The 27127-nt window shown below is 42.4% G+C and overlaps 1 protein-coding gene across 1 annotated transcript in view; it reads left to right on the plus strand.

Moving 5' to 3' along the window:
* Nucleotides 1-27127, plus strand: part of DIS3L2 (DIS3 like 3'-5' exoribonuclease 2) — a 180675-nt gene that overhangs the window by 86822 nt on the left and 66726 nt on the right. The window contains 2 exon segments of the mRNA XM_063408228.1: nt 5222-5301; nt 20837-20949. Of these exon segments, the coding sequence (XP_063264298.1) occupies nt 5222-5301; nt 20837-20949 (193 nt within the window).

A 27127-nucleotide genomic window follows, 5' to 3' on the forward strand; every position in this document is an offset into this window, starting at 1 on the left:
GAAAATCTGGGCTCCATGTCTCCACTGGTGAGTTGACCCATCTATGTGCTGCTGCTTGGGAAGAGTTATACAGGAGGATCTGTAGGTGCTGCTTTGTCTACTGTGTACAAAACTGGCACTTTTGTCCAAGCTGCAAGAAAATTGCACTGTTAACACCCAAACTTTGCCCAGCTGGGTGGTCATGACAGAAACCTTGCCTGAGCCCATGGCTTACCATTGCAATGCTTTATCCTGATGCAGGTAGCCTCTCTCTTGAGCAAAGAATGAGCCCTGACCACTGGAATTTGTAATCTCCTGATGTCGTAGGTGTTCATATTTTATGGTTAAACTAAGTGATATGTTTAATTCTGAACAGTTTAACTGGCAAAAATGAATATATTGTACCAATCTCTGAGACACCAACTGTGCAGTGTTTTCTCTGCTGATTCTTGTGAATACCTTAGCATAGATGTATACATAGATGTATGTATTTGCACAAAGTAAAACAAACTGCTGTTGCTGTCCTGTGATCTGTGAACATTTTAATTACCGTGACGGTAATTCCAGCTCACCAACAAACTACTCATCTTACCTCTGCTGCTGCACTAGCCATTTATTTTAGATCCTGTTAAAGGTAAAAAGACTAACTGCTCTGCAGACATGCTTGTCTGCTTTAATTAGTCTTCCTGAAGCTATGCAAAGAGCACTGCACTTAATTAGCTTTCCTTAAATTAGGATTGATATACCAGCCTGTATAGGTTGACACTGTCATTACTGTCTAATAAACTAAGTGCTCTATTCTATAATTTTTTTTCCCCAGGTGGTTGATTTGTAAGATGCCAGACAGAGCCAGCTTTAGTAGGGCCCTTGTCACTGCCTTGGGGGCTGGAGGTGGCTTGGCCAGCGCTGCTGGGGGCTGGCAGGGGCTGGGCAGGCTGGGTGCCTCCTGCTTTCCTGACTCTGGCTTGCAAGTCCACTACACTCAGTTGTGAGTACTTCCCCAGATCTTCCCAAACACTTATAGGCATTGCCTTGGTCTGGTGCTTGAAACCTCTGAAACAAGAGGGGAGGAAAGATTTTGTTTTTCTATTGTCAGAAACTCCATGCCAGAGCAAGTTCACCTCTGCAAACCTGCATTAGACATCTGTTTTACATGAAGGTGGTCATGTAAAAAGGGGAAGTTGCCACACTGAAATGTTTTGGGTTTTTTTGACCCATGCTGGGGGATTCTTAAAGACCCATATTTATCTCTAATCCTTTCTAGCATGAAGACTAGAAAATCTTTTAACTCTGTGTGTCTCTATCTCTTAAACCATTTTCTTTTAACCAAATTGTGTGTATGTTGGAACAAGTGGGCTTATATCATCTCATTACTTTTACAAAATATATTTTGATAATTTAAAATTAACAAACCAGATTTTTATTAGGTGTGATGACAGTGAGAAATGCTTCCTTTGAGGCCCTGAAAGAAGGGAGAGAGGGGGATGATCAAGCTCCTTAAGTCACAAGTGCACCTTGGTGGCCCTCCAGAAGCCAGAGACACTGCCAGTTTGTATATACCTGTAGTCAGTCAGTGCAAATGTGTGTGCATCTAGCTACAGATTTAAGTAACATCTTCCTCAGCAGGTGCATGAAACATTCTGTTCCTTGTGGTTTAATGGAACAACTCGCTGCGGGTCTTGTTACTGGTTACAGTCAGAAATGTGGTCTGATCTCTCTGAGATCCCTCGTGCCACAGCCTCTGGGGTGTTGCACAGCCAGCCAGTGTTGTCAGGGCAGGAATTTGAACAGCCCCTTCCTCTGCTCAGGGCAGACTTGCCACATAGCTGAGAGTGGTGTTGTTTCTTCACCCGGATGGTTTTTGTCAGCTGCCTCCAAGATCCTCCCTGAGGTGTGTGCAGGGTGGTGGTGTAGGTGTCAAGGGAGGGGACAATTTGCAGAGCAGTGGGCAGGCTGTGCTGCCCATACCCAGCCTTTCCTACCATTGCTTCCACTGCATTGCCTGATTCTCCAGAATGAGAGACAGCTCTCTGCAGCTTCCTGGAGATAAAAGTGATACCACTGGGCCTGGAGGAAAAGCAGGAGGAGATAGCTGAGAACAGGAGACCATGCTCTAAAGGAGCACATGTGCAGGGTGCTGCCCTCAGGCTCAGAGCTGCAGTCCATCATTCCATGGATCCCACATGCCAGCCCTTGTTCCTGTGGCCATCTGAAACTTCTTCAGTAACAAAACCTGAAAATCAGAAATATAATTAATCACACTTAATAATGTTGTTACTGGTGAGCCAAATTCACTCAGAAAATTTCATCTAGATGTAGGCCTGTGTGCCAGGATTATCTTACTGCTGTGGATTTGGAGCTCTACTTTGAGGTTGGCTTCTCTTCTCCCATTGACTACCTGGCCATCAGATCTACAACACTTCTGCAGTATCCTTATGCCAAAGGAGCATCATACCTTGTTTTACTTGCTCAGTGACTTTCTTACCTCACCTTGCAGTCTGTGCCCAGAATAAACTGCCTGTGACAAGCTACAAGTCCAAGTCCTTTGAATAGTTCTAAAGGAGAAACAGATCTGAGCCTGGTGGTTAAACATATCCGAGCTGGTGAGAAATACTAAATCAGAATTTGGACCTCACTTCTGCTTTGCATCTGTGACTTTATGGATCTCTGATGGCTGTGAGCTGTGTCAGTGCCAGCCATTCCTGTGCTGAGAGACAGCCCAGAGCCAGAACATCCCCCAGGGCAGCAGGCTGAGCACAAAGGGAGGCTGGGGCTGACCAGACTTACAGGTTTGGACTTTCTGAACTGGCACCACCACTGGCCTCTGCTGTAAGCTTGAGTGGCCACATGCATCTCAGCTAAACAGCCCATTAGTTGCTACCATTGTATAAATGTGGCAAGATGTTTGGCACCCATGTTTTTCTGCTCACTTCTATTTAGGGCAAGGTGCAAATATGCACTTTGTTGAAACCAATCTGCAAATTTTTTAACTGCCTGGAGCTACAATTCACTATAGGTGGCAGATGCTTGTGGTAGCAGGCCCTGAACATCTGGGAAAAGCTCTGTATTCCCCTGACACAGGAATCTGCTTCTCTTTGAAGCAGCTCTTAACTTTTTTCTTGCTCACTTGCTAGATAAAGCAAATCATTCATGTTCATTCAGTTGACTCTTTTAAATGAAATAAGATAAAGATTTACTGGATGTGGCTTGGGAGGGCACTTTACATCCCCTGTGCTTTAGTGGGACCTGGTGTAAATTCATGCAGGCTGGCACACGTGTGTGTCCCCATGCTGTTTGTAGTGCAGGAGTGTCTATCTACACAGCTCCCTAAAGAGAATTGCACGGTGCCTTGGAGTGGTGCTACCTGAAATTCCATCCTTAAGGGGAATTTTAAGGAATATATATTTATGGAAGTAAGGTTGTTTGCAAACCTTTAAAAGTTGGTTGATTTTTAGTGCTGGCACCAACAGATCAAAGTCCTGGTGTAGTTGAAAGATTTTATATCTTTCAGTGTCACAGTCTCTTAATATGTTTAGATGCATGCAAAGGATCAGAAACTAATGTGCATCTGGGGATTAAGGCAGCTTTGCTATCCAATCTGAAAGCCAGCATATTCCAAAAGATTTTCTAAGTCTCAGAAGGCAGTGAAGTGCTTTACTGGTTTTTATGTATTTGAAAATCTCCATGTAGTGTGCCTGGTGGAATTATATAAATAGATGCTGCCAGCTGTCAGACACCAGCAGATACCACCCAGAGCATTTCAGTATGGAAGTGATGGGTCTGCAAAGTTGGGGACACTGCTCTCACTGAGATAGCACCCATACAAAAAAACTAAGACTTTCTAATTCCATGTACACTTGCTCCTTTAAGAATTCGCTGTAATCTTCTCCTCCCACCTCTCCTACCCCAGGAGAGGTGGGAGGAGAAAATTACAGTGGTTATGCTGTAAGAAAAATAGTGTGTGTTTGCATTATACATCTCTAGAAGGGAGTTGCCATCATGATATGAGTCTTTCTGTGGCAAAGAGAAAAGAGGAAAAGCAGTGGTCTGATCTCTCCCGTGGCAGCCTCAGCCTATACCATTGTGCTTGGGGATCTTTTAACTAGGGAGGGGCTGAACTTACTCCAAAAGTTAAGATAAAAGCAAAATAAACCAGCAAACCCATTTCTGTACTGACCTCATTGCTCTTCAGCTCTGGTCCCACATTCCTCACAGTGCTTGGGAGAACTCTGCTGTAGTCCAGAGGTCTGGGAAAGAAGTTGTTGTAGGACAGCCTGGGATGAAGGGAGGCCCTGAAGCAGGAGTTTAGGAAGTTTTATTTGTTGAATATTTCAGGTCTGGTGTCTCACTGGTGCCAGGCTCTGCTCTATTAAATGTTCCTGAGTCAGATGCTTTATTTGTCCCATCTGTGTGGCCCTAGACCATATCTGTGGCCAGCTTGGTGTGTTCCCAGTGTTCCTGCCACTCACTGCTACAGGACAGAGATATGTGAACCTTCCAGGGCAGGGCTGCAGATTCCAGGTGCCACCTGGTACAGCACATGCAAAAGGATGTTCAGCTTTTCCTGAGCACCAGGTTGATTTGTAGGATCTAATGAGCTGATTTGGAGGACACCCTTTTTATAACTTCTACATTTTTTCCTACTGAACCTGCTTTTCCCTTTGGTCCATAATTGGCAGTGTAGGTATTACAGAAACCTGCATCTCTTGGGTGTCTTTACTGGGACCAAAACTCTCACTCAGTTTTGTCACATTCAGCTTGGTTTGTACGTGTTTCAGTGCCTCTGCACTGTGCTCGTGGAGTGTCAGATGGTGTGACATCTACTCTTTGGCATGGGTATCAGGGTTATTTGTGTTCCATTTAGCTTTGCAATTAGGAACAATCTATTTTTACTCTAGCTGCAAGGCATCTAGACTTTTTCCTGCTTGTTTCTTTGGAGTGAACTTGATGGGCTAAACTGTTCAGGTTTTGTGAGGGAATATCTGTAATGAAATGAAAGCTACTAAGACCAAGCAGTTAAACCAAAAAGAAAAATGAAAAAATACCCAAGGAGATCCACTTGTCTAAACTATTTCTTTAAAAATAGATTAGATTTAGAATTCAGATTAGATTGGAATATGTTTCAGCAGAGTCTTCTGAAAACATGGTTGTTGTTGTCTGGATGTCTCTGATGGGCTCTGTGTTTTGATACCTTCTTCATGACTGGGAGATAAATTTTCCTTTTCTTTTTTTCTTTGGATAGGAAAGAATGCATTTTCACCATCGACCCATCAACTGCCAGAGATCTTGATGATGCTTTGTCCTGTAAACAACTCCCTGACGGTATGAGATATATTTTACAAAATACTTCTAGTGTTTGTATTCAGCTGTTGACACACTTGTATCTATAATTTTTCCTGAAGTATTCTTTGCCAAATATAAGTAGAGTAATAAACTAGTTCTTCTCCTGTTGTTTTAATTGCTTGTTTTTAGCAATCTTGGAGAAGACGTCTTCAAGCTGCACTCAGTCTTGGTGTTAGAAAATGCAGAGCCACAGTGTTTTGCATAATCAGAGCTGTAATTTGATTTGAGCAGATCTCAGCTGTCTTGTGTCATTATGGGAGTTACAGCTGAAAAGCTAATACACCACTCCTGCAGGCTCAAGTCGAGTGGAACTTTGACCTTGTGTACGCAGTCCGTGGGTAAAGGAATCCAGTTTTTTGAAGGTCACTGGCTGAATTGTTTCTTGGTGTTTATGGGATGCTGGGAATTGTCAGATGAGCACAGTGTGCCTTATAAGTTGTGTTTTTCTTCTCATTGCCTTTTGAGCTTTCTCTTCTGCCTTATTTGTACTTTCACTATGCCGTAAGCCAGCAGAACAGAAAGTAAAGCTCCAGAAGCCAAATCTCGATGATTATGACCAAAGGAACTTCTCTCTTGTAAGCTTACTTTGCCATCCAAGCTTGGCTTATTTAGTTTGATAAGATCCAGTAACAGGCTTTGTTAGAAATATTGCATGATTAGATTAGCCTATCCACCCCTAATAATGAAGATAAAGGGGTTTTTGGGTTTGTGTTTGTTTGGGGGTGGTTTTTTGGGGTTTTTTTTTGGTGTGGGTGAAGTTTTTCTTGCTCTTGCTTATTGTCACAATAAGATGACATCCAAGACATAATTTCCATTTTTTAAAGTTGATTTCATACTGTGCAATGTGGCCAATGAATTGTAATGTCATTTAGGCCCAAGTACATACTACTATAACAGTGCTATAGAACAGATAAAAAAGCAGAGGTGAAAGATAATTGGAGGGCAATAAAATTAATTGTACTGGACAATAGCAGTTTTGAGGCAAGATGATGGAAAAATTGCCATTCTGTTTCACAAAAAAATTGAAAAGAGTCTTCTTGAGAGATCCTAAGCTGAGCTCTGTTCTTCCTCTTTCCACTTTGTCATCTGAATCACTGTAGGTTTATGAGAGCATTGTGATCCCATAGGTCCTCACACCTAAAATGTTGAAACTCTGGCTTCTGAGCATTTACTGTTCACATACATGTGGGTTTTAGATGATGCAGGAAGCATTCACTGAGCTGGTTTGTGGTGCATACATCTGCATTGCTCTCTTATCTGTAAGCCATTTGGAGAAAGTGTTCAAAGAAAGTATTAGTGTGAAGAATTCTTCAGTGCCAGAAAGCCTGCAAAGCCATTGCAGCACAGTCACTCGTGCTTGGGCCTTGTGGGTATATGTAGTGATGAGGGATGTGGCCACCCTTGAAGTCTGCCTTGTCTTTCCAACTCAAGCAGAGGAGAAAAGAGGCAGGCAAGTGAATGCACCCACTGGTGGCTGTCCCATCCCAAAAGCCTTTGGTGACCCTCATGGATCATTTTCCATGAACCTTTAGCTGGGGGCCCACTCACAACAGCCATTTATGTGCCAGATCTCTGCCTTTTGGCTGGAGCCATGCATGCTTCCATGGGCTTCTTTCACCCTGTTCTGCCCTCAGTGAGAAGGTGCTCTGAGCTGGAGCCTTCTTTAAGAGTTCATTCCATCAACCCGTTCCTTGCTGGGACTGGGTTCTCTCTACCTGAGGACATTCTTCTCTTCAGTTTCTGGCATATGGAACCTCAGCCCACAGACCTGCAGCTGGCAGCAGACACCCAGATCCACCTCGTATCACAAGTTCCTGGGACGTTTTCTTGCATGCAAGTTGAATCTCTCTGGGCTTGTTACTTTTTTGTCCTGGTGTGAGTTGAGCAGTTTTTGAATTTTCAGTGATTCTCAGTCTGTGGTCCAGTGGCCCCTGTGGCACTATGTAGAGTACTGTTATAAGCCCTTTAAATGTGGCTGGTGAAAGCAGGGGTCCATCAGCATATGTAAAATTTTCTAAGATATCTGTACTTTGACTTAATTTTTTTCCAGAATTTCCTGACTTAGACAGGTCCAAACCCAGTGCTGGGGGTCCTTTGGGGTCACTTCTTTATGCTCACTTGCTTGCAAAGCTGTGGATGTTCCCAGCTCTTTGGTGTTTAGGAGAGCCCCTATGGGAACCTCAGTCTGGTGCTTAGTAGAGCCTTTTGACATGTTTTGGAGGTACCCTGTGAACTTTTGGCTCTAGAAGTTGCTATGATAGCTGCAATTATTATGACAAAGAGTTGTTTTAGAAGTTAAGAGCGTGTCCAGGTCTGGCAAGGCTGAATCTCTCATGAGGGCAAAGTTGTGTTAAGAGTTAACACAGCTTTTATTCCAAATGTAAACGTGGTTACAAGAAATTGTTATTTTTTCCATCTCTTTTGCCCATATGTAAAACACTTTAAAAAACCTCACCAAAAATCCTAACATGAGCAAACCACATATCTTGGCATCCTCATGATGTCAGGATATCTCCAAAAATCAACAGAGAATGCAGAACCCAATTCAGAAGTCTCTGTTGGTGTATAACACACTGAATTTCTACAAAAAACCACATTCATTGCCCACACTTCTATCAGACAGCTAAATCAGGGCATTTCAGAAGATTTTGGAGAATTAAATTGTCTTCAGGCATTCATTGCTAATTTATTCAAGACTGTGACAGTTTCTTTGCCTTGAATGATCTTAGGCAGCAAGCAGAGAGATAAGGGACTGTCTTTGTACCCTTGTGGAGTTTCAAGCCTTCTCAGTGTGACCCTTATCAGATCTGGTCACTGGATGGAAGACTCACCTGTGCTACATCCTCAGTAAAAGATGGAAAGGAATTTTTTTACTAAAGTAGTTCACAAATCTGTCATGGAGAACTACCCAGCAGCAGAGTGTCCCTAGCAAAGGAAGCATGGGATGGCTGTGGGAAGAGCTGTATTTTTCATGGAGCTCACAGTAGGATCTTGCAGCAGTTGGAAATGTTTCCAGGGATATACGTTTTAAGTGGGCCAGTCTGGTTTTGAGAGGATTTTATATTGGAGTCTGTTTCTGATTAACGGCCGTGCTCCTCGTTATTGTTTAATGATAGCAGTAGGGAGGTGAGCTTGCTGTTCACATTTGTGAGTGTATATTTTAAAAGAGATCAGCTCCAATAAAGAAGGAAAATAGGGTTATTTATGTAACAGCTGCAGAAATATGAACAAACTGTACTCCATTTAGATGATTCAGCATAACCTTGGAGTAAAAGATGGCTCTGGCCTGCACCTAGTTTCTACAGCCTTTGTAGAGCTTTCAGGGTAGCTTGAGGTTTTAAACAAGTTCATTTCAGTCAGTGCTCTTTTGTGATCCTTTCTGCACGTCTTCTAGAAAATTGCTGCAGCCAGGAAGGCACAGCAGAACCATTCTCAGGTTGTGCAGATGTCACAGAAAACAGCTGTACTATTTTCAAGCCTGAATATTTTCAGCCAGGGTGCAGAGGTTTAAAGATTTATTCTGATCTCAGTGTGGCAGGTGACCTGTGTGTCTCAGTGACACCAAACATGTTTCTCACACTTTCCAAACCTCTTCTGGGAATTATCTGCCTGTGGTGCTTGTATTTCTGGTAATGTTCACTTCTGATGCAGTTGTGTTTGAAGGCTGCTTACTGGTATGAGTAGAAATGGAATTTGGCATATTTCAAGGCAGACAGTTCCTTCTATTGAAAGGTCAGTCCATGATGGGAAAAGGTGCAGCAGAATTATGGGGAAATATTTCGGAGGGGTTGTTTTTTAATACTGGTCTCAAAGCAATGCTTTGGGCCATACCAACAGAGCTTCTGTACATCTCTTATTTGTATATTAATAGTTAACATGGTTCTCACTTGTGTTTTTCTCTCATTCCTGTATTCTTACAGTCTTTTACAAAGTAATTCAAGTTCAAGTAATTTATGTCTTTTTTAGGAGGAATTGTTGTATTGCAGAATAGAAATATATTCTACAGACTGTTTGGCCTGGTTTCCATGTCCTTAGTGACACTGGTTGCCTGCATTTTGGAGTGAGGCCATAAATAGATACAATCATGGACTTTTCCCAGTGTTTGCTCGATGACCTAAACAAATGAGGCTTCTGCAGTGTGCAGCCCCCTGGTTTTTTCTGTTTCCCTTAAATCTATTCAATCTGTTGGCGAATTTTAATCAAATGTACCTAAGGGAAATGGGAAAAAAATCAAACACACTGTATTTTTATAAGTGTCATAAAAATGGAGTATAATTAAAGAGAGAACTTTTCTTTGTGACCCAAATGTGAGAAGACTGCAGCATGACCTTTCTGCTTAGCACAAAGTTCCTTGTGAGCTGCAGTTTTTGGGAACAGCTCTGCAGAGACTGAGATTTAGATCTCTGTTCAAGGGGCCTATTTCACAGGTTTTGGTCAAGCCAACTAATGTTTTGCCAAAAGTTGATAAAATTCTCCCTTGTCCAGTGCAGGCCTCCAGGCTCTGGTGCTGCTTTTCTTAGACCTGGACAGCTTAGTGGACATCCCCCGGTGTGTGAGCTCCAGAATCTTGTGCTTGAAAAACACCAGTGGAACCCTGGTAGCCCCAAGATATTCTCTACCATCTCAGGTGACCACCTGGTCTTTCTCTGCTTTGACTTGCATTCTTTCCTGGTGTAGTTTGCAAACACTTAGTATGTTTTCATTTTGAAAATTCTGTGCACTTATATTTTGCTTTTTAAGATGTATCTATTTCCTCTTCTATTCAACTTTGTCTCTCTGGCCACTTAAGGACTGCAGGGTGAAATTTGCTCTAGCAAAACCTGGTACAGGACCCTTCAGCAAATCCCTTTGGTCCCTGCAGGACAGAGTATCAGGAGAATTTGTAGCTGGAGTCTTGCTGTGCAGACTTGCATAAGATAAACACCGAAGAACAAGCTAGTGTTGGATCAAAAGTTACTTTTGAAATGAGTATGGACTTATTTATCAGAAATAATTTATGCAATTACTGTGCTTCCTTCTTTGTAAGCTATTTAAGATGAACAGACACCAGACCTGCAGAGAAAATGACGGAAACACATTGACATCTGAGTCAAATGTCAAATGATCATAAACTGCAATTTGCTTAGATTTTAGTGCAGGAGTCAAATATGGGAAAAAGAAGATCTACAAGGAGTGGTATTGTGTGTAACATTTGGTCAAATTTTACTTTAGTATCAGACAAATTTAGCTCTTCTCGTCTGTTACCTGCTGGTTAATCTGGGGATGTTTTCTTGTGTCGCTAGGAGAGTGAAAAAGACGTATTGCAGTGATTAGAAAGAGGTACATATTCTTTTCCTATTGAGGGCTTGTGGTTGCAGTTTCATTAAAATATGCAAAATGCTCCCAGATCTCTGCCAAATCCAGATCCCTGCTGTGCCCCACAGTGCGCTCCTGTGTCATTCTGGGAACTGCAGTGTGTACAGTATATTTTATCTCTTCTTTTGAGGTAACATGGGGCTGCGTGCAGAAACACACATCACTTCCAATTTCCAAGTGCAGGGTTGAATGGAATCAGAGGGCTGAATTGAGTCAGCTTTTCTCCACCAAACGTCTCTCTTGAAATTGGTGGGACAACTTGATGATGTGGGGCTCTCCTCAGTTCCCCTGGGAACAGGGCAGGTTACTCCAAACTGCTGGTGGCGGAAGGGGAAATAGACTGAGCCAAATCCCCAGACAAGTGCATTAAACTGGGTGTTAAGGTACTGGAGTGATTAAGGAAATTTGGATTTAGTTTGAACGTTGATTGCTAGAACATAATTTGTTAAAATGGTTTTTGCATATATTTGAAAACTGCTTGTGAGAAGGTTGATTAAAAGCTTGGTTAAGCAAAGTTGGGCTGGGTTTTTGATTAGTAGTCCATATTTACTGTGCTGGATTTTTATGTCAGGTATAAATATTTTATAAATATCTCATCCTTATCCCAAAAGGGTGTTGTTTTTTTGTTTTGTTGTGTTGTGTTGTTTTTTTGTGGGGTTTTTTTTGGTTGTTTGTTTGTTTGTTTGTGGGTTTTTTGTTGTTTTGTTGTGGGGTTTTTTGTTTGTTGTTATTTTTTGTTTGTTTGTGTGTTTTTTGGTTTTTTTTTAATGGGATGCAAAGAAAGCTGTGTGGCAAATAGACATGGGATTAAAACAAAATAAAAGGTGTATTGTGTGAGAAGGACTAAGGTAACAAAGACTGTGGATGCAGAACATGCAAACAGATGTGCAAATGGCAGTAGAATTACTCATAAAAGTGAGTTTACTTTTCTGCAGGGAGGAGAGATGCTCTGGGCAAAGTTACCTTCCGAATCATTTCAGTTCATGAATTCAGGACCTGGGACAATTCCCCAAAGATTTAGAGGCGCAGGATTTTGTGTCCTCATGGATCTCACTGATATTTATGTATACAAACTTAAAAAAAGAGAGTGTTTGATTGTGTATTGAAAAAAAAAAAGAAAATGCCTTTAAGTAGCTGGATAATGGAAAGAAGATCCAGAAACTGTTGTGCAAACAGATCTAAAAGCACTTTGCCTAGAATTTGCACTCATGAAAAATGACCCCAAGGACGAGGAGAGTCTTTGGAGAGGAACCACAAATGATAGGGGATGACCACACAGACCCAGAGAGAACAGGACTTTTCAGCGAATGTAGCAAATAAAAGTCAGAAAATATGTGAGGAAGATGAACTTTAAAAGGGTATAAATAGCTGTCAGGACGTTCCCACATGGTTATCTTCAGTCACATGTTCTGTTACATGTAGGCAGCAAAGGAGTTACTGCTGTATATTGTCTTTATTATAAACTTTATGAAATGGCAGGATCCCTCAGAATCACTGGGTTATTGTTTTAATTTGTTGTTCATTGCAGTGCAGGGTGAACAGGAAAAACATCTTACACTGTAATTCACTACAGTATTTCTTGATAGTCAGCTATTTTGCTAGATACACAGAAAGAGTAAAACCAGGTGCAGATGGAAATGTTTTGGAAATCTTTTCAAAAATAAACAAAACAGTTGGATGGCTGAAAGTGAAATCTCAGCAACTTCCTTCTATTTCCAAAGAATTTGAAGAAATGTCAAGGCTGGTCTGTGGAAGTCCATTGTATGTGTTTGGCCATTACATCCCAAGGTCTCTTTGAATGCCTGGGAGTGCTCGCCCAGCCTTGGATTACTGCGTACAGTAGAGATATCACAAAAGGAACTGACCTAGCTGTAGAGAGAGGCTGGTCCCTCCCCACTCTAAACCTTCATATCAGGAACAGGATGACATCCTACACCCAAAAATACTGTAATTCATCTCAAAAACTGCTGGGTGTCACTTCCTGTCTCTTTAAATTCAAAGACTGCTGATTTCCTGATAGAGCCTCTTGAATCAATCTTGGAATACAATTGGTGACATGAATACCAGAAATTGTCCTTTTACCTTCACCATGTTGGCTGCAAACCTCACTGCTAAGAGGCTGCCAGGAGAGCTCAGGGCAGTCTGCCTTGGTAACTCTTCCCCAGCAGCAGAGATTGCTTTCTGAGCCAGGAATCCGAGTCACAGCAGCACAGCCATTGCCTCTGTGTCCTGCCTGACATCCTGTCTTGATGAAGGGTGGAAGATCCATCCCCCAAGTGTTGAATTTGAGTCTGCGGGGTCTAAGTTGTGAGTAGTCATCTAGAGGTTCTCCCAGATGTGACCATATAATGAGTAATGGCATTCAATGGATAAATCTGATGTGTTTGGGGTTGTTGCTCATTACTTGTATCTTGCAAAGAAATCAATACAATACTTCCGAGTAGAACTTTCTGTTTTGGCACCTCACAAGGTCTGCTAAGTCATGCAGGGGAAACCAGCTGTGCTGTGAACCTCTGCAGTGTAAGCAGGTACCAGCACAGGAATGGAAACAAAACCTGCATGGGCAGAAGGTGGGACACAGGCATTGCTCCGTAAGGAGCCACTGTGTCTGGTCTCAGTCTTCCAATAGACACCTTTGATACATCAAAGAAATGTCACATTCTCTTTGTTTTCCATCATTATAATGTCTGCCCCAAATTGTTCTGTGCTCTTTCCTGATTTTTACAACTGTAATACTTGTGCCCCGCTTGTATCTGTATTTTTCTGCTTGTATCTTGCTTAGCAGTGTGAAAAAATCCTTATTCAATGTGCTTATTCTGTTGGATATCATTGCCTGTGTCCTTCAGTCTGCAATTAAATGTTTTATCTTGTACATGCTGTGTGAATTCTGTCCTGAGTATTTAGTGGTTTTCCCTCAGGAGAATTCCTTCCTTGTTTAAGTATCCAACTTAATGGTGCAGTAGTAGCACTTGCACAGAAGAGCTCTTTCATTCTTCTCCAGAGTTATTGCATCAGGTTTTAAGGTAGTTTTCAGGACAGGTGTAGGTAGTAGGTGCCTTCTGGGTGGCAGCATCTTCTGTCACAATGCAGAGCTGATGTGGGTTCGCTCAGGACAGGAAGCTCGTTCTGTTCCTCTGCCTTGGTGATGTGCTATCATCTCTGAGGTCTGGAGACCTGATTGATGCCAGCATAGTTGTCTGCAGCTCGTGGGAGTTTGGAAGTTAGGAGATCACCACCAGCACAAAGATCTGTCCTGTGTTCCCATGGAAGGATTGACCTTCCTGCTCACCTGACAGAGCCTCACGCTGACAACCTCTGAGCATCCCCTTCAGATGTGGGAGGTCAGCTTTCCTGCAGGGGCTTGTGCTGGTTTGTGTGTAAAACTCAGGGCTCTGTCATGCACAGCACATGAAGTGCCACCTTGTGAAGGTGTCCTGGCTTTGTTTTGAGGTATAAAAGGTGGCTTTTAATTCTATTAAGTGGTTTTAGGACGTTGCTGAATTTATTAGCTGCTGCAGACAAAAGTTTTATGCAATTCACATGAAAGACCTGCTTCCAAAATTTAATTTAGTAATAGATATAGTCTCCTCATAATTCTGAAACTACTTTAAGGATTGCTGATGGCTCATGGAAAACTCTAGAAAATATTTCTACTTTTCGTCTTCACTTGTCCTTTACTGTACTTAATGAACAGATGAGTTTTGTTTTGGACCTCACCTAAACCCAGTCACAAATTGGTTTGTAAAATCGTAGTTGTCTCTGTAAACTTCAGTTGATGCAAGGCACAAAATGGCCAAAGGTCAGGGTAGCTGACCAGAGTAAAACAGTACTTAAATAATCATGTTTTTCTGGATTTTAGCCTCATTGATGTCCAACATTGACCTTTTAACTTAAAGAAGAAAAGAAGAAAGTAACAAAAACCCTGTTACGGTTTATTTTTGTGAAAAACTCTGAATATTTTTTATTCTCTTAGAACCGCTAAAAGCATCACTGCAATGTCACCATTCCTGTCAGTATTTTCTCAGGTTCTTGTGGAAGTTGGGAAGTGTCTAGACTTCCAGTATGGGGAGAGTTAACATTTCAAGATGTTTTTGGGTTTTTTTCCTCCCTTCTCTCGTGATCTCGTGCTGTTTCTCAGTTTGGAGTAACTGGGGCCAGTCTTGGTTCTGCTCATGTTGGGGATTTGGTCCATCTCCCAGCTCCTTAGTTCGAGCAGTTAAATGAGAAAAGTCACAGCTTTTATTTTCTTTATGTCAGCCTGGCTCTTCAAGGAAAGGATGAAGCTTGAAGGTTTTAATTGTGATTTAAGAAGCAAAGCAAAAGCCCAGACCCAGCCTGCACCTCTGCAGTCTGATGCTGACACAGTCCATGTGCCACTTGGCCATGTTAAGAGCCTGACCTTGGCCACCTCTCCAGGTGCTACAGATCCCCAAAAAGGTGACAAAGCATAGTTCAAAGAAGAGTTGGAATGTCTTGAAACCTTGGCCAGGCTGTTCCTGATGGCCTAAGTCTCTCTGTTACTGGTAGTTGAAGTGGGTTGTTTCTGTGGGACATTTTTCATGCAAACCAGTGGCAGAGGGGTTTGGTAGTATGGAGCACTTTTTTGGCTGTTACCCTTTAGAGGTGTTGTTTGTTTGGGCAGACAGTTGTTTTTTTTTTGAGGTTGTTGCAACATTTACTAAGTGGATGGAAATGTTTGGATGGAAAAGTTGCTGCTCTGTGCCCTGGGGACTTGTCCTGCTCCCAAGATAACAGGATCTGATCCTTTTGCCAGAGTCTTCTTCTGAGGTTATGTCAAGGAAGAGACCTTTAGAGAAGGAAAAAAACTATTACTTGCTCAAAAAAGGGTGCAAATAGTTGCATTTCAGTTGGCTAAAGACCCATCATGTGATAATTTTAAAAAGTTAGTTTCTTGGTAAACAAGTTAATGGATTTATGCTCAGTTGCACTGTGTCTTCGAAAAGCAAAATGGCCCTAGGGCACACAAGTAAAATTTAAGCACTTTCCTTGTTATTTTAAAATAAGTAAAACACACTGTCTGAATTTTTGGACCAAAAGCTTGGCTTCCTTTGGTGGAAAAGTAACCTCAGCTGAGAATTAAAGTCACTCACCTTTGTCTTCAGACTCCAGAGCAGATTAAAAACTTGCTTTTTTCATGGTTCCACTTTTATTTTTTCATTAAACTCTTCTCCATCTTGTGCTTTCTTTGCTTTCCCACTTGCTCTTCTCTCCTAATCAGTCATTCTCTTTTCTCTCTTTTCTTCTCTCTCTGACCCAAGATGGTCACCTTGAGCTGTGTATATGTTCATACACATGCCAAAGAGAAGCAGAAACACTTGGGTCATGTCATTCATTTAAAGGTGTGTTAAAGGTCTGTGATAGCCCCTATCTGGTTCCAGCAGCTTCTCCAAGTCTTGGTGCCAATTTCTGCTTCAGTACAACTTATTTTGGGTTTATGTCCACCCCTTTATGGTCTGCAGCCCCTCTGGCTGTCCCTTCTGTCACTGTGACCCTCTGTGGCTGAGACTGGGTCCTCCCCCTTGATGAAGACTCCTGATCTTCTGTAGCACTGCCAATAGCACCAAAACGTGCATGTAGGTTAAAGGCTTCATTTCTCCCTCTTTATGCAAGTTTTTCATGCTTTTGCAAGGTGCTAAATATTGCTTAGCAGATAAGAGCAACAACATGATCCCCCCCAGGGGTGTAGAATGGGAAAGAGCTGTAATTATTTGCTGCAAGAGTTTGGTCTGACCAGGGAACAGCTTGGGACTCCCTTGAGCTGCCAGCAGCAGGTGGGTAGTTGGCTGTTTTTTGGACATAGCAAATACTTTGCAATTTGCTTTGAACTCTTCTGTATCTCACTGAAGGGTGAAGACAGTGTGGGAAACAGGTTCATACAAAACCCCTGGTACTTGATTTTAAGTTGACTTAACAAGTTTGCTCGTGTTTGACTTCCCTCTTGAGAATGATGATGCTTGAAGGTGAGATGGAAATAAATGGGAGCGTGTCTTCATGGTAGAGAAATACTTTCTGCTCTTTTATCCTTGAAGAGCTCAGTTTTTAAGTTATATGGCCCTAAAATTCACATATGCTAGGGTACAAAGTGAAATTGCTTCATCTCTGGATTTGTGCTATGGCTGAAGGGTTGCTGAAGACAGGGAAGAGGGATTTGCATCCAGTGTATTCCCTCACATACTGTTCAAATGCATTCAACTCAACTTTCTAATTCCAGGGGCAAATGCTTGATGTGACCTGCTGGGTTGACAGTTCTTATGAAGCATTTACTGGCTGAAAATGCCTTTTCCTTCTCTTCCAGCTCCTTCTTACTAATCCCTTTTTGTTTATAATTTTTTCAATAAAGAAGGAAAGAAGTTCTCTGAACTGTTTTGTCATAGAAAATGAGATCATCGGCAAAAAAGAAAAAGGGAAAAAAAAGGAACAGCTTGTTCTTTGTTCTTCTGCAAGGTGTCACTGCTCTCCTTTGCTTTTAGCATCATACTGACGCACGGGAGATTTTGGGGTGGGTTCAAACAAGCCAGATCCTCAGCTTGAGGAGCTGAACCTTCTCCAGAACAACTGTGTGCCCATAATGCTGGGGGAGATCTGCCTTTCATGGCTGTCACTTGGTGAGCTCCAAGAGGAGATCCAGCCTTCCAGAAAGCTGGCAAGACATAGATCCATTCTGCTTTGCCATTCTCACATTTATGATGGTAAATAAAAGGGAAATTGTCCTCTCTGCTTGTGGCATCACAACAGTGTTGTTTGCAGTAAGATGACAACAAATCTTGTCCTGCTGGCACAGAGCATTGGCCCAAGAGGAGTTTGGGTGGCTGAGTGCCCAGCCCTTTCCCTTTCTGCTTGCAGACCTCTGGAGAGCTCCTCATTGCACAGGGCCTCTTTGCTGGGCTTTGCAATGCCGTGGCGTCATTTCAGACAATGCTCCTGTCTGCCATCCATCTCTGTCTGCCGCATCTCTGTAGGTGCAGAGAGAAGCTAACAGGGTTCAGCTGGTTAATAAAACATGCATTGCTTGATTCTAAACTGCATTCCCTGTTGCTAAACATCTCCCAAGAGCAGCTTTGCAGTGGTAGAGTCTGAATGGCACGACAGTTTTGCATCCACTTTCAGATGAAACGATTTTAAATGAAAGAGTCCCAGAGATCCTGAGTGAAATAAGCCATCCAAGTGCCTTCAGCATTTTTCATTGCAATAGATGCTCCCTGCAGCTCTTGCTTTAATAGCAGCATATGAAGTGTCTGGCTTAATCTCCTGTACATTTTAATGTAAATTCCTTTTAAAAAACCCTAACCTTAAACTGGTAGTGTATACCTAGCTTAAGGGGTTATTGTGCAGCTTTAAGTTCCCTGTTAGAGAATTTGGGATGGAACAAATCTGTAGTTTGTAAAAGTACTTGTTTCTCTAAGAAATTTAGGATATAAAAAGTCTGTCACAATGGAGAGCTACACAGCAAGTTTTGAAGCCTCTCTTTGCTGGAAAAGTAGATTTTTTCAACAAAATAGAGGTCAAGTAGACCATGTATAGTAGCCTATGGTGTGTGGTCCATGTGGTATCCACCCTTCACCCCTTTCCTCTGATCTCTTTGACAAGACTTTTTTACTCCATGACTGCTGGTTAAATTATTTTTCCCTTTCAGGCCACTTTTTCTCTTTTTTTCTTTCTTTTTCTTTTTTTTTTCCTTGGGAAATAACATGAAACTGACAGTGTGAAATGTTCCTTTTGTGACTTGTCATAAAAATTAATGAGACTAGAAAAACAGTTTGTGGACCTGGAACAGAATTGTAGTGAATAGTATTTCTCTATCCACAACACTTTTTCCCTTTAATTAGCAAATAAACCAGGAGACAGCAGCAGGCAGGTATTTCTATGCAGGCTTAGGATGGTATTTTGTCTAGCACATTCAAAAGCAATGATTTGAGAGAAATCAGATTGGTTGATCACTTACTGTATCTTCAAGTTCTCTTGGTCTGAATATTTTGGGGGTGAGGGAGATAGGGTGATTCATACATGAGCAAGACAAACCCAAGGGCTGCCAGTTTGCATTATGTCAATGTATGTAAGAAAATATTTAGATAGAATTTCCATTAAAAGTTCAAAAGCAAGGGGCTCATGCTGACCCCAGCTTTTAGAAGCTCTGGTGGGAAACCTGAATGAAATTGAACTCTGCTCAGTGTGTTTTCGTTGGCCGACTCCATGTTTTATTATCTCATGCAATGAGATCTTTCTTGGTTTGTCGATTTTCTATCGAGGACAAAAAGTTCATGTATGTAACAGTGCACATATTGAATTAAAGTGTGATTAAAGGCATGATGTAATGACCCTCTCTCCTTTTCCTTTAGTCAATATTTGCCTGCAGGGTCAATACATTACAATATTGACTTCAAAGTATTCAATATTTTTTTACCTTCTGAGTGTGTTGGCTTCGAGTGTGTGTAATATTAAACCTGTTGGTTGAACTGTTGGTCTAAGACTTACTGTCTAAGTAGTTTCAGGCTTGGATGCCTAATCCATGTAGAGCAGCTTTCAAGGCATGTGATAATATCACAACACAGCTGTAGGCCGCTTTCTGAGGTGAACCATTTAATCTGCAGTCTTTGCTCCCAGCTTCCTGACAAGTGGTGGAGTTTGTCCCTTGGTGTGCAGTGGGATTATTGCCCTCTCTCCCTGCTGCCATCATATTTAGTCTCTGCAGGCCCCTCCAGTGACTGGAGGTTATGTGGGCACATCTCAACCCCGTCCCTCCCGCCTTTACATCTGTGCTCTGTCAAGTGCACAAAAGCTGCTCCCAAAGCAAGATTACACTTTACGTACTCACAGTGCTGTGCAAACATGGCTTAATGAAGTTAATGGTTATGAAGTCAGGCAGCTCTGCAGGTTGGGCTGGTACTCATTGCCCTGAGTTCCCAGCTGGGGCACAGTGGGCTGGGTGTCACCCACTAATAGTAGGCTGAACCTTCTCATGCTTCCTCTTCATCTGTTTCCACTCCTGCTCTGCTGAAATCCTGTGCTGGTATCCATCACAAGGACACACAGGCATATGCACTGCTTAATGACAACAGCTACAAACCATTTATCCTTCAAAAACGTGACACTCAAGAGAAGGGCTTTGATAATGTTCTTTGCGAGGTGTATAAATAAACAGGATTGTCACCAGTGTGGATCTTATTACTTTGTCTCTTTAAAAAAATTAAGGAAAGAAAAAATATTTATAGATACCAAGAGGTTAGTGAATTCCTCTAAAGAACCAAGTGTTATAATTAGGAACCCACTGCACTTAGAACTATTCTACAAATAAGCACCTCAAATCCAGCCTAGTCCTTCCAGAGAAAACAAAGGTCAATAGGCTGCTTTGAGGATTAGCAAACCAGAATTTCTTGGACCCAGGTACTAATTACTTCCAAAGCTGAGGATGATCACTACTTCCAAATCCAAATTACTGCCAAAACCTCATGATAAACCTCAGTAGAACTCTTCTCTGGCTTAACTTTTGACTTAAGATGCTTTTAAACTGGACTGTAATTAAAAGATAAAAAGCCAAATCTAAAGGAAAGGCAAGGTAACGGTAGAAATATTCTCCTAGTGGAAAGCTGCACTTCTGCATAGCCTGATCCAAAGTAGTTGAAGACTTCCCACATCCCCAGCAGCAAACTGGGCTCAGCCAAGTTGGTGCAGTTCTGAAAACCCAAAAGCATGTGTGACTTTTTCCCTGACTGCTCCATGCCAGGGAAATGGGATCTTGCATTGCCTGTGTCCATGTGCGGTGGGGTTGCATCTTTCTTTCATGCTGTTGTCTGGCAGCAAAGGGATGAGGACTGGGCTCACTATTACAAGTTCCTAATTGGAAAGAAGTATCCACATGATTTTGAAGAGTTTTCACATTTCCACCTCTGTACTTGAGGATTCACTTCTGTGTATATTCACTCATATGCTGTAGCCACAGTGGTGGTGAGTTTGACAGTGTCCTGAGAGACCATGGTTTTCATCCCAGGTGGAAGAAGTGGGAAGAAGTATTGGTTTTGTGAGATTTTGGCATAAAGCAAAATGGTTGTGGTATCACTGGGGAGGGGGAGAGGAGTCAGAGTTAAATATGTCAGCAGTTCATTTCTACTCACAGCTTATTGACTTCCTTGTGCAATTCCAGGGAACTTGGAAGTGGGAGTCCACATCGCGGATGTGAGCTACTTTGTTCTGGAGGAAACAGCACTGGATAAAGTAGCAAGCGAAAGGGCCACCAGTGTCTATCTGGTGCAGAAGGTAAGGACAGCTTTTCCTTTGTCTGCCTGATAACTGTGCCTTCCATTTACCATAAATTCATTTTCAAGAAGCTCACAATCAAGGTCTGGCTGCTATTGCAGGACACCTACAGAAATATGTAAGTTGGTGGAAACACAGAAGCTGACATAGCTGCTGACTGCCTTAGAGCTTATGGAGAGAGGATGGAGTGGAGCAGCAGCTTGAGACCTGTCTGTGGTCAGGGAGTGCCCCTCATGTGCCAGGTCACCAGCTCAGTGCTGACCTCAGCCAAGCCCAACACACCCAAGCTGGCTTTTCTGCTTTGCTCTTGGGGGCTTCAGATTGGCAGATGTGGAGGATTTTGTCTTGCCTTTGATGCAATAGTCCAACTAATCCCTCCCAGAAATGGATTTGTGTCAAAGTAGGGTGTAAAACACACCAAGCAACCAACCAACATCTTGAGGTAAAACAAAAGGTTCACACTCTTACTTTATCTGGATATCCCAAATAATGAAGGAATAGTGTTCCTTCATCATGCAGTGAAAAGATGCTTGAAATTATACAGATTTTAGCTTATCAGAATCAAACGTTAAGCTCAAGTTTAAAGTTGGCTTCTAAACTCTACAAATGAACAGGTTCAGGTTTAGCACTGTTTGAAAGGAAATGTCTAGGCTTTGTCTGTGGTTGTCTCTTTTTCAGTTGAATGTGCAGAAACACTTTGTAGCCCATCAGATACCACTGGCACTGTGCATGTAGGGAAGCTGGAAAACTTGGCTGTCAGAGTCCTGTGTAGTCTTGAGGCATCAGCTGCATGAAGAGGAGTGTCATGAAGCAGATTAATCTTCCTCTCTGCACACTCCCATTCAGTCAGGCTGAAGTCCTTGTCTCCACAGCCCCTTCTGGAATGACAGGACATATTTTCTATAATAGATAAAAGTATCCCACTTGCTACTTAGGATTGGAGTGATTCTTCCCGTTCCATCCCTTCCCTTCTTGGATATTTTCAGGGTTGTTATCCAGGGAGGTTTCTGTAGTGATGCTTGTTCCAGTAACTTCCTGTGTCCTCTCTGCACTTTCTGGATGATAAAATGATTCATGTTACACTAGTGGAATCAAATTAACAGTTTGATATCAAGCTGTTTACCTTTAGCAGCTGTTCCATAGCTTTCTTTGTGCAGCAAGGCACAGCTTTGAGGGTCTCAGGGTGGGTTTCAGCTCCCTGTGGAATCACTGTGACAGCAATGCCAAAGTGTCCCCACTGGGCCAGTGGTAGTGACAGCAACAGCACCAGTGACGCACCAGTCTTCCCAGTCTCTCCAGTGACAAGCTTGGCTTCTGCAGTGCTCTGCTTCCCCCTCTGATGGATGGTGGGAGGTGTGGGCTGGCCTAGGGGGATGTCACTGGGGGCAGCAAAGCTGTACTCCAAGAGGATATTGTGGCAGTATTTCCAAGTCAAAATACTGTGGTTTGAGGCCATGTGTTTCTTTTAGTCAAGGGAGAAGGAAGATTTTTATAGAGAAATGAGACATTTTTCATGAAAATCTAGTTGGATGCAGAAGCTGATTGAATTTTCTTTCGAAGTGCCTTTTCCCATCAGCACTGCCAGTCCTGTGCAATGCCAGCATAAGTTACCTGCTGCCCCTAATCTTCAATTCATCAACTACTGTGGCCCAGCAGTCAGGATTGGTGTTTTACCCAGACTTCTGCCCTGCCGAAAACACATTTTAAAACAACAAACTAGGTTAGATGATGAAATTTTCAATGTTTTAATTGCAAGAGATGAAAAGGAGTGGGGGGATGGGCAAAGGAACGCAGCCAGCCTGTCTGAAACAAGATGGTAGCATGACTCTTGTAGAAAATATGCTTTCCTTTGATGAAATTGTTTCCTAAGACAGCTGTGATTCTGTGAGAGGTTAGCACCATGCTAATCCTCCCAAAGAAGTTAAATAAAGCCACATATTTAGGTTTCCTGAACCAGAAGGGGAGTTATTGTGTAATTGCTAATGGTCTATTTAATACAAGTCAAAAGTTTTTGAAATAAGAATGTATCAGGTTTTAAGAGGCAAGAAAACCTAAACAGTTTCCTCTTTTTTGGCACATCTCACAGTGTTATTTTAGGTGTGAAGCAGCTCGAGTGAGAGTTCAGCCATAAATCCCTATAATATTTTACTGATCCTATTTTACACTGGAGATCAAAGATCAGAACTGTAAGCCTGTCTTCATGTTGAGTCCAAGGACTTCAAGACATTCACTTTTGACACCAGCAGGTTGTCAGGTGTTGATATTTTGATAATTTCAAACTGAGTAACAAAGAGTTGCCTGAAATCTGAATACATGGAAACATTGATTCAACTCCTGAGGAGAAATCATGGCTCATAAACAAGCTGCCTATTTCCTCTGAGTGTCTTTTAGGTACAAGCAAGAGATTTACTGAGCCCACTCTATTGTTGGACTTCAGTGTCCTCCTACCAGCTCTAGTGGAAATTTTTGGTTAATTCAATCCCTACCCATTGGATTGACTGTGGGAGGAGGATCACCTTGGGAGTCAGTGGTGCTCATAACCAACCTGAAACAAGAATTAAGGGACAGCCAAAGCAGGATGCCAGCAGAATGAAGTTGTTTGAAGGGAGCAAAACTGCTCATGTAACTTTGTGAAAATAAGGGATTATGCTTGATCAGGGTTTGTTCCTTTTCCCCTTTGGTTCCTTGACCAGTTTTCCCCTTCTGTTCCTTGAAAAGCTGTGAGTCCATTGATCAGAGCTGCTGTGGGCTAACCTGCTCTGAACCTGGCCAGTGAGTTAGTCCTGGCTCAGCAGATGTTTCTAATTTTATAGGGAACAAGAAGTTTTATCATCTCAGCATGCATATGCTCCCTCCCACTGCCCAGCTCACTAGGAATGAGTGCGAGACTGGAAACTCACGTTTGGTTTCTGAAGCACTTTATTAGTTGAAGAGGCAAAACAAAACAAATCCCAGGGCTGTCACAAGCAGGGATTTAGATCTTCCCATGCAGAGGAGCCAGCTGCTAAGCAGTGCGATCAGCCATGGTCACAGGTCCATCTGTTTTATGATGGTGTGTAGGACCCCCCAGCCCCAGAAATGCCCTCTCTCACTTTGGTTTTCCAGTGGTGCCATTGCTTTGGCTTTCTGGGATGTGTGGCTGTCTGCAGGGAGAACCAGTAGCATGGAGCAGGGTGTCATGCAGTGCTGGACAACTGAGTCTTGAAGAATTTGCATTTAGGACTTGGAAATAGGGAGAGAGAAATCCTCTGTCTGTGATTTGATTTGAAATGCAGACCTGCAGCTGCCAGCATTGTGGATATCAGCCTTTCACTCAAAGAAGTGCCCTTTCCAGTATTTCTTGGGCACTGCTAGGCTTATGGGGAGAGATGATGTCTTTTATTAGCCTGACTGATAGAGGAGGAATAAAACCAGACAAGCTCTCACCACCCAAGCCCTGGTTTCTATGACACATTCATTAGAAAGGATTTCCTGGGGGGTTGCAGCTCCTTTTTTACATTGTAAATTTTTTTTGCCTAGCCCTGCTGAGCCTCTCCTACTGCATTTCTAGATTCAGCTACATTTATAAACCCCTTATTCCAGGTTTATGACCCCTGTATAAGCCCAGGTGACTTTATTTCCATCTGCAGTAAAACCAAGCTGAATGATGCGATCCCCAACATAGGCACATCCGTAGCAATGTGCCAGGGAAACCACTTCCCACTGGAGGTGCTATCCCTCGGCAGCGTTCCAGCTCGCTGGATCCTGCGTGCCCTGGCACTCCTCAGGACAGCTGGCAGACACTGCTGCCTCTTGGCAGACAGTCACAGGAAGGGCAAAGCATTTCAAAGGTGCCGGGCAACCTCTGGATTATTCAAGGCAATTCTACACAGCTCTGATATTTTGCAAATCTGGACATTAAAGATGTGCTTAGGGAAATCTCCTCTCATCCAGTGTCTCTCTCAGAAAGAGATGGGGATAATCCTGTTGCCAGAGTTCCTCTGGGCTGCCCCTGGGATCACTCCTGGAACATCTTGCTCTCTGACTGTGACACAATTGAGACATCTTTGTGTGTTAAATGCTGGCCTTGCAATTACTAGGAATCCTTTCAGGCTGTGACCGTATCATGTTAAGGAAAAAGGAAATGTGTATTTAGAACTTAAACTCCTGTGCCTTGTGACAGTTGGTTTATTCTCCATGCAGAGGGTGAAGAGGCATCGTGATGGTAAAGCAGGAGGCAGTCAGCCAAGACTGTTGTGGTGTTGGAAACAGGCTTCTTTAAATTCAGTAAGGTAGAATAAATTGAAATACCTTCAGTGCAAGGTCATGTTATGTATGTTTGCTGAGCCCAGGAAAAGGTTGATTGCATTCTTACTCTCCTCTGAGACTTCCTCCATGGCTTAGGTTAAGTTACTTCACCTAAAGTTTCCTTCCTGTAAAACAAAGGTAACGCAGGCTGATTCTTCCCTAACACTAGATTTGTTACAGCTAATTGCATAGTGAGTATTTAGTGCTGTAATTATGATCTGAGTTAAAGCTTTGCTTGTGTTTCACATCATTGAAAGCCCTTCCATTGAATTACAGCCTCTTGAATGGGATATTAATCCTGCTCAAGTACACTTAAAGCAAGCACGGGCCTTCGTGTTCCATGTAGGCATTTTTCTAGCAAACTGGTATTGCTCCAGGAGATGTGAAGGGAAAGAGGATGTGCAAAGGCACACAAATATTCAGTAAGTACAGACCATTATCAGATGATCAGAATTGGGGAGAGAGAGAAAAGCAGCTTTTAATTTGGGTGGGAAAGGGCATGGGAGCTTTTATTAAATTACTGGCACTTTGCTCGCTGTGACCTGACTTTGGGGTCTTGAGGTGGTCATGGGTGATCTTAGGCAGGCAGGGATTTCCAAGAGTCTGTAAAGCTATTTTCTCTCTTTTCTGATATGGGTTGGCATCACTTACATTAAATTTATACCCTTGTGGTGCAGGTCCTTCCAGGCAGCATGGCCAAGCTCACGTACTGTGTCAGTGAGTTATGAATGTAGCAGTATTGTTCACATTCTGTTCGCAACTGGAATAACAGAGTTGGCAGCCTTTGTGTTGAGGGAAGCAGCTTATCACAAGCTGTGCCCTTGTGACCTTCCAGGCAAACCAGGGCTGCTGATTCATGGTGTGACTCCCTGACAGCCCCAGACCATACAGTTAACCTTTTGGCACTGGTGTGCACTGCAGTTAGAAGGGAATTATAGCCATTTTCTGGTGCCAAACCATAAATGTGATTAAATATTTAAAGTTTTTCCTTCAAAGCAAAAGGTAAGTGTAAAGTGTGTGCACTTGAGGAGAAAATGGGCACCTGAGACTGTTTTTCTGTACTGTTTTGAAGAACAGTGATTCTCTTGCATCCAGGTAGAAAAAGTTATCTCTGAAATCACTAAATAGGTGTCAGAGTTTGGAAGAGCTGGGATTTGTATGCCAGTCAGCTTCCTGCTGGTCCTATATTTACAGGCTGGCACACAGAGCAGTCAAAACGGAAACTAAATTGAATAGCTAAATTACTTTATGGCACACATGTAGAGCATTTCTCTCTGTTTTTCTGAAAAGCACCATTCCATGTTGCCACTTAAAATAAACTAGAGGAATAATGTGGTGGTTCTTTGAGGGCAGTTATTGCTTCTTCACAAAGGTAAACAATGGGAAGAGAAGTCAGAAGTGAAACTCAAATAATGAATTTTGCTTCATTAAGCAGCTGCTAAAGATTATCTTTAATACAGATTTCACTTAGAAAATAACTCAGGAATGGTGGAAACACTTGGAGCTACTCAGGTTTGCTCTAGCATGAATATGCTCAAAAGCTTTAGCTTTGTTGGTGTAGTCATGTGAGTAATTTGTGATTTGGTAATTCAATGTTCAGCAGCAGAAATACTGATTAATTGTAAGGAATTAGAACATGGGTTAAAAAATCCTGCCAGAAAATTACGTTGGCTGACATTTTGTTCAAATTTTGAGTATAATAAAGTAATTGTTCTCCATTTGCAAACAGCATGGTCAATAGTCATAAAACAACTACTTCTGTTTATCTCACGTGCATCTACAAGTTCCTGTCTGCTGTAAAGCATGGTTCAATCTTCATTGAAGCCAAGCATGACTCCTGTGTTGCGTGGGAAAAGTTTCATTTATGCATTGCAGAGAGCAGAATTGCATT

This window comes from Prinia subflava, chromosome 11 (assembly GCF_021018805.1).
Source record: "Prinia subflava isolate CZ2003 ecotype Zambia chromosome 11, Cam_Psub_1.2, whole genome shotgun sequence".
Taxonomy (NCBI): Eukaryota; Metazoa; Chordata; class Aves; order Passeriformes; family Cisticolidae; genus Prinia; species Prinia subflava.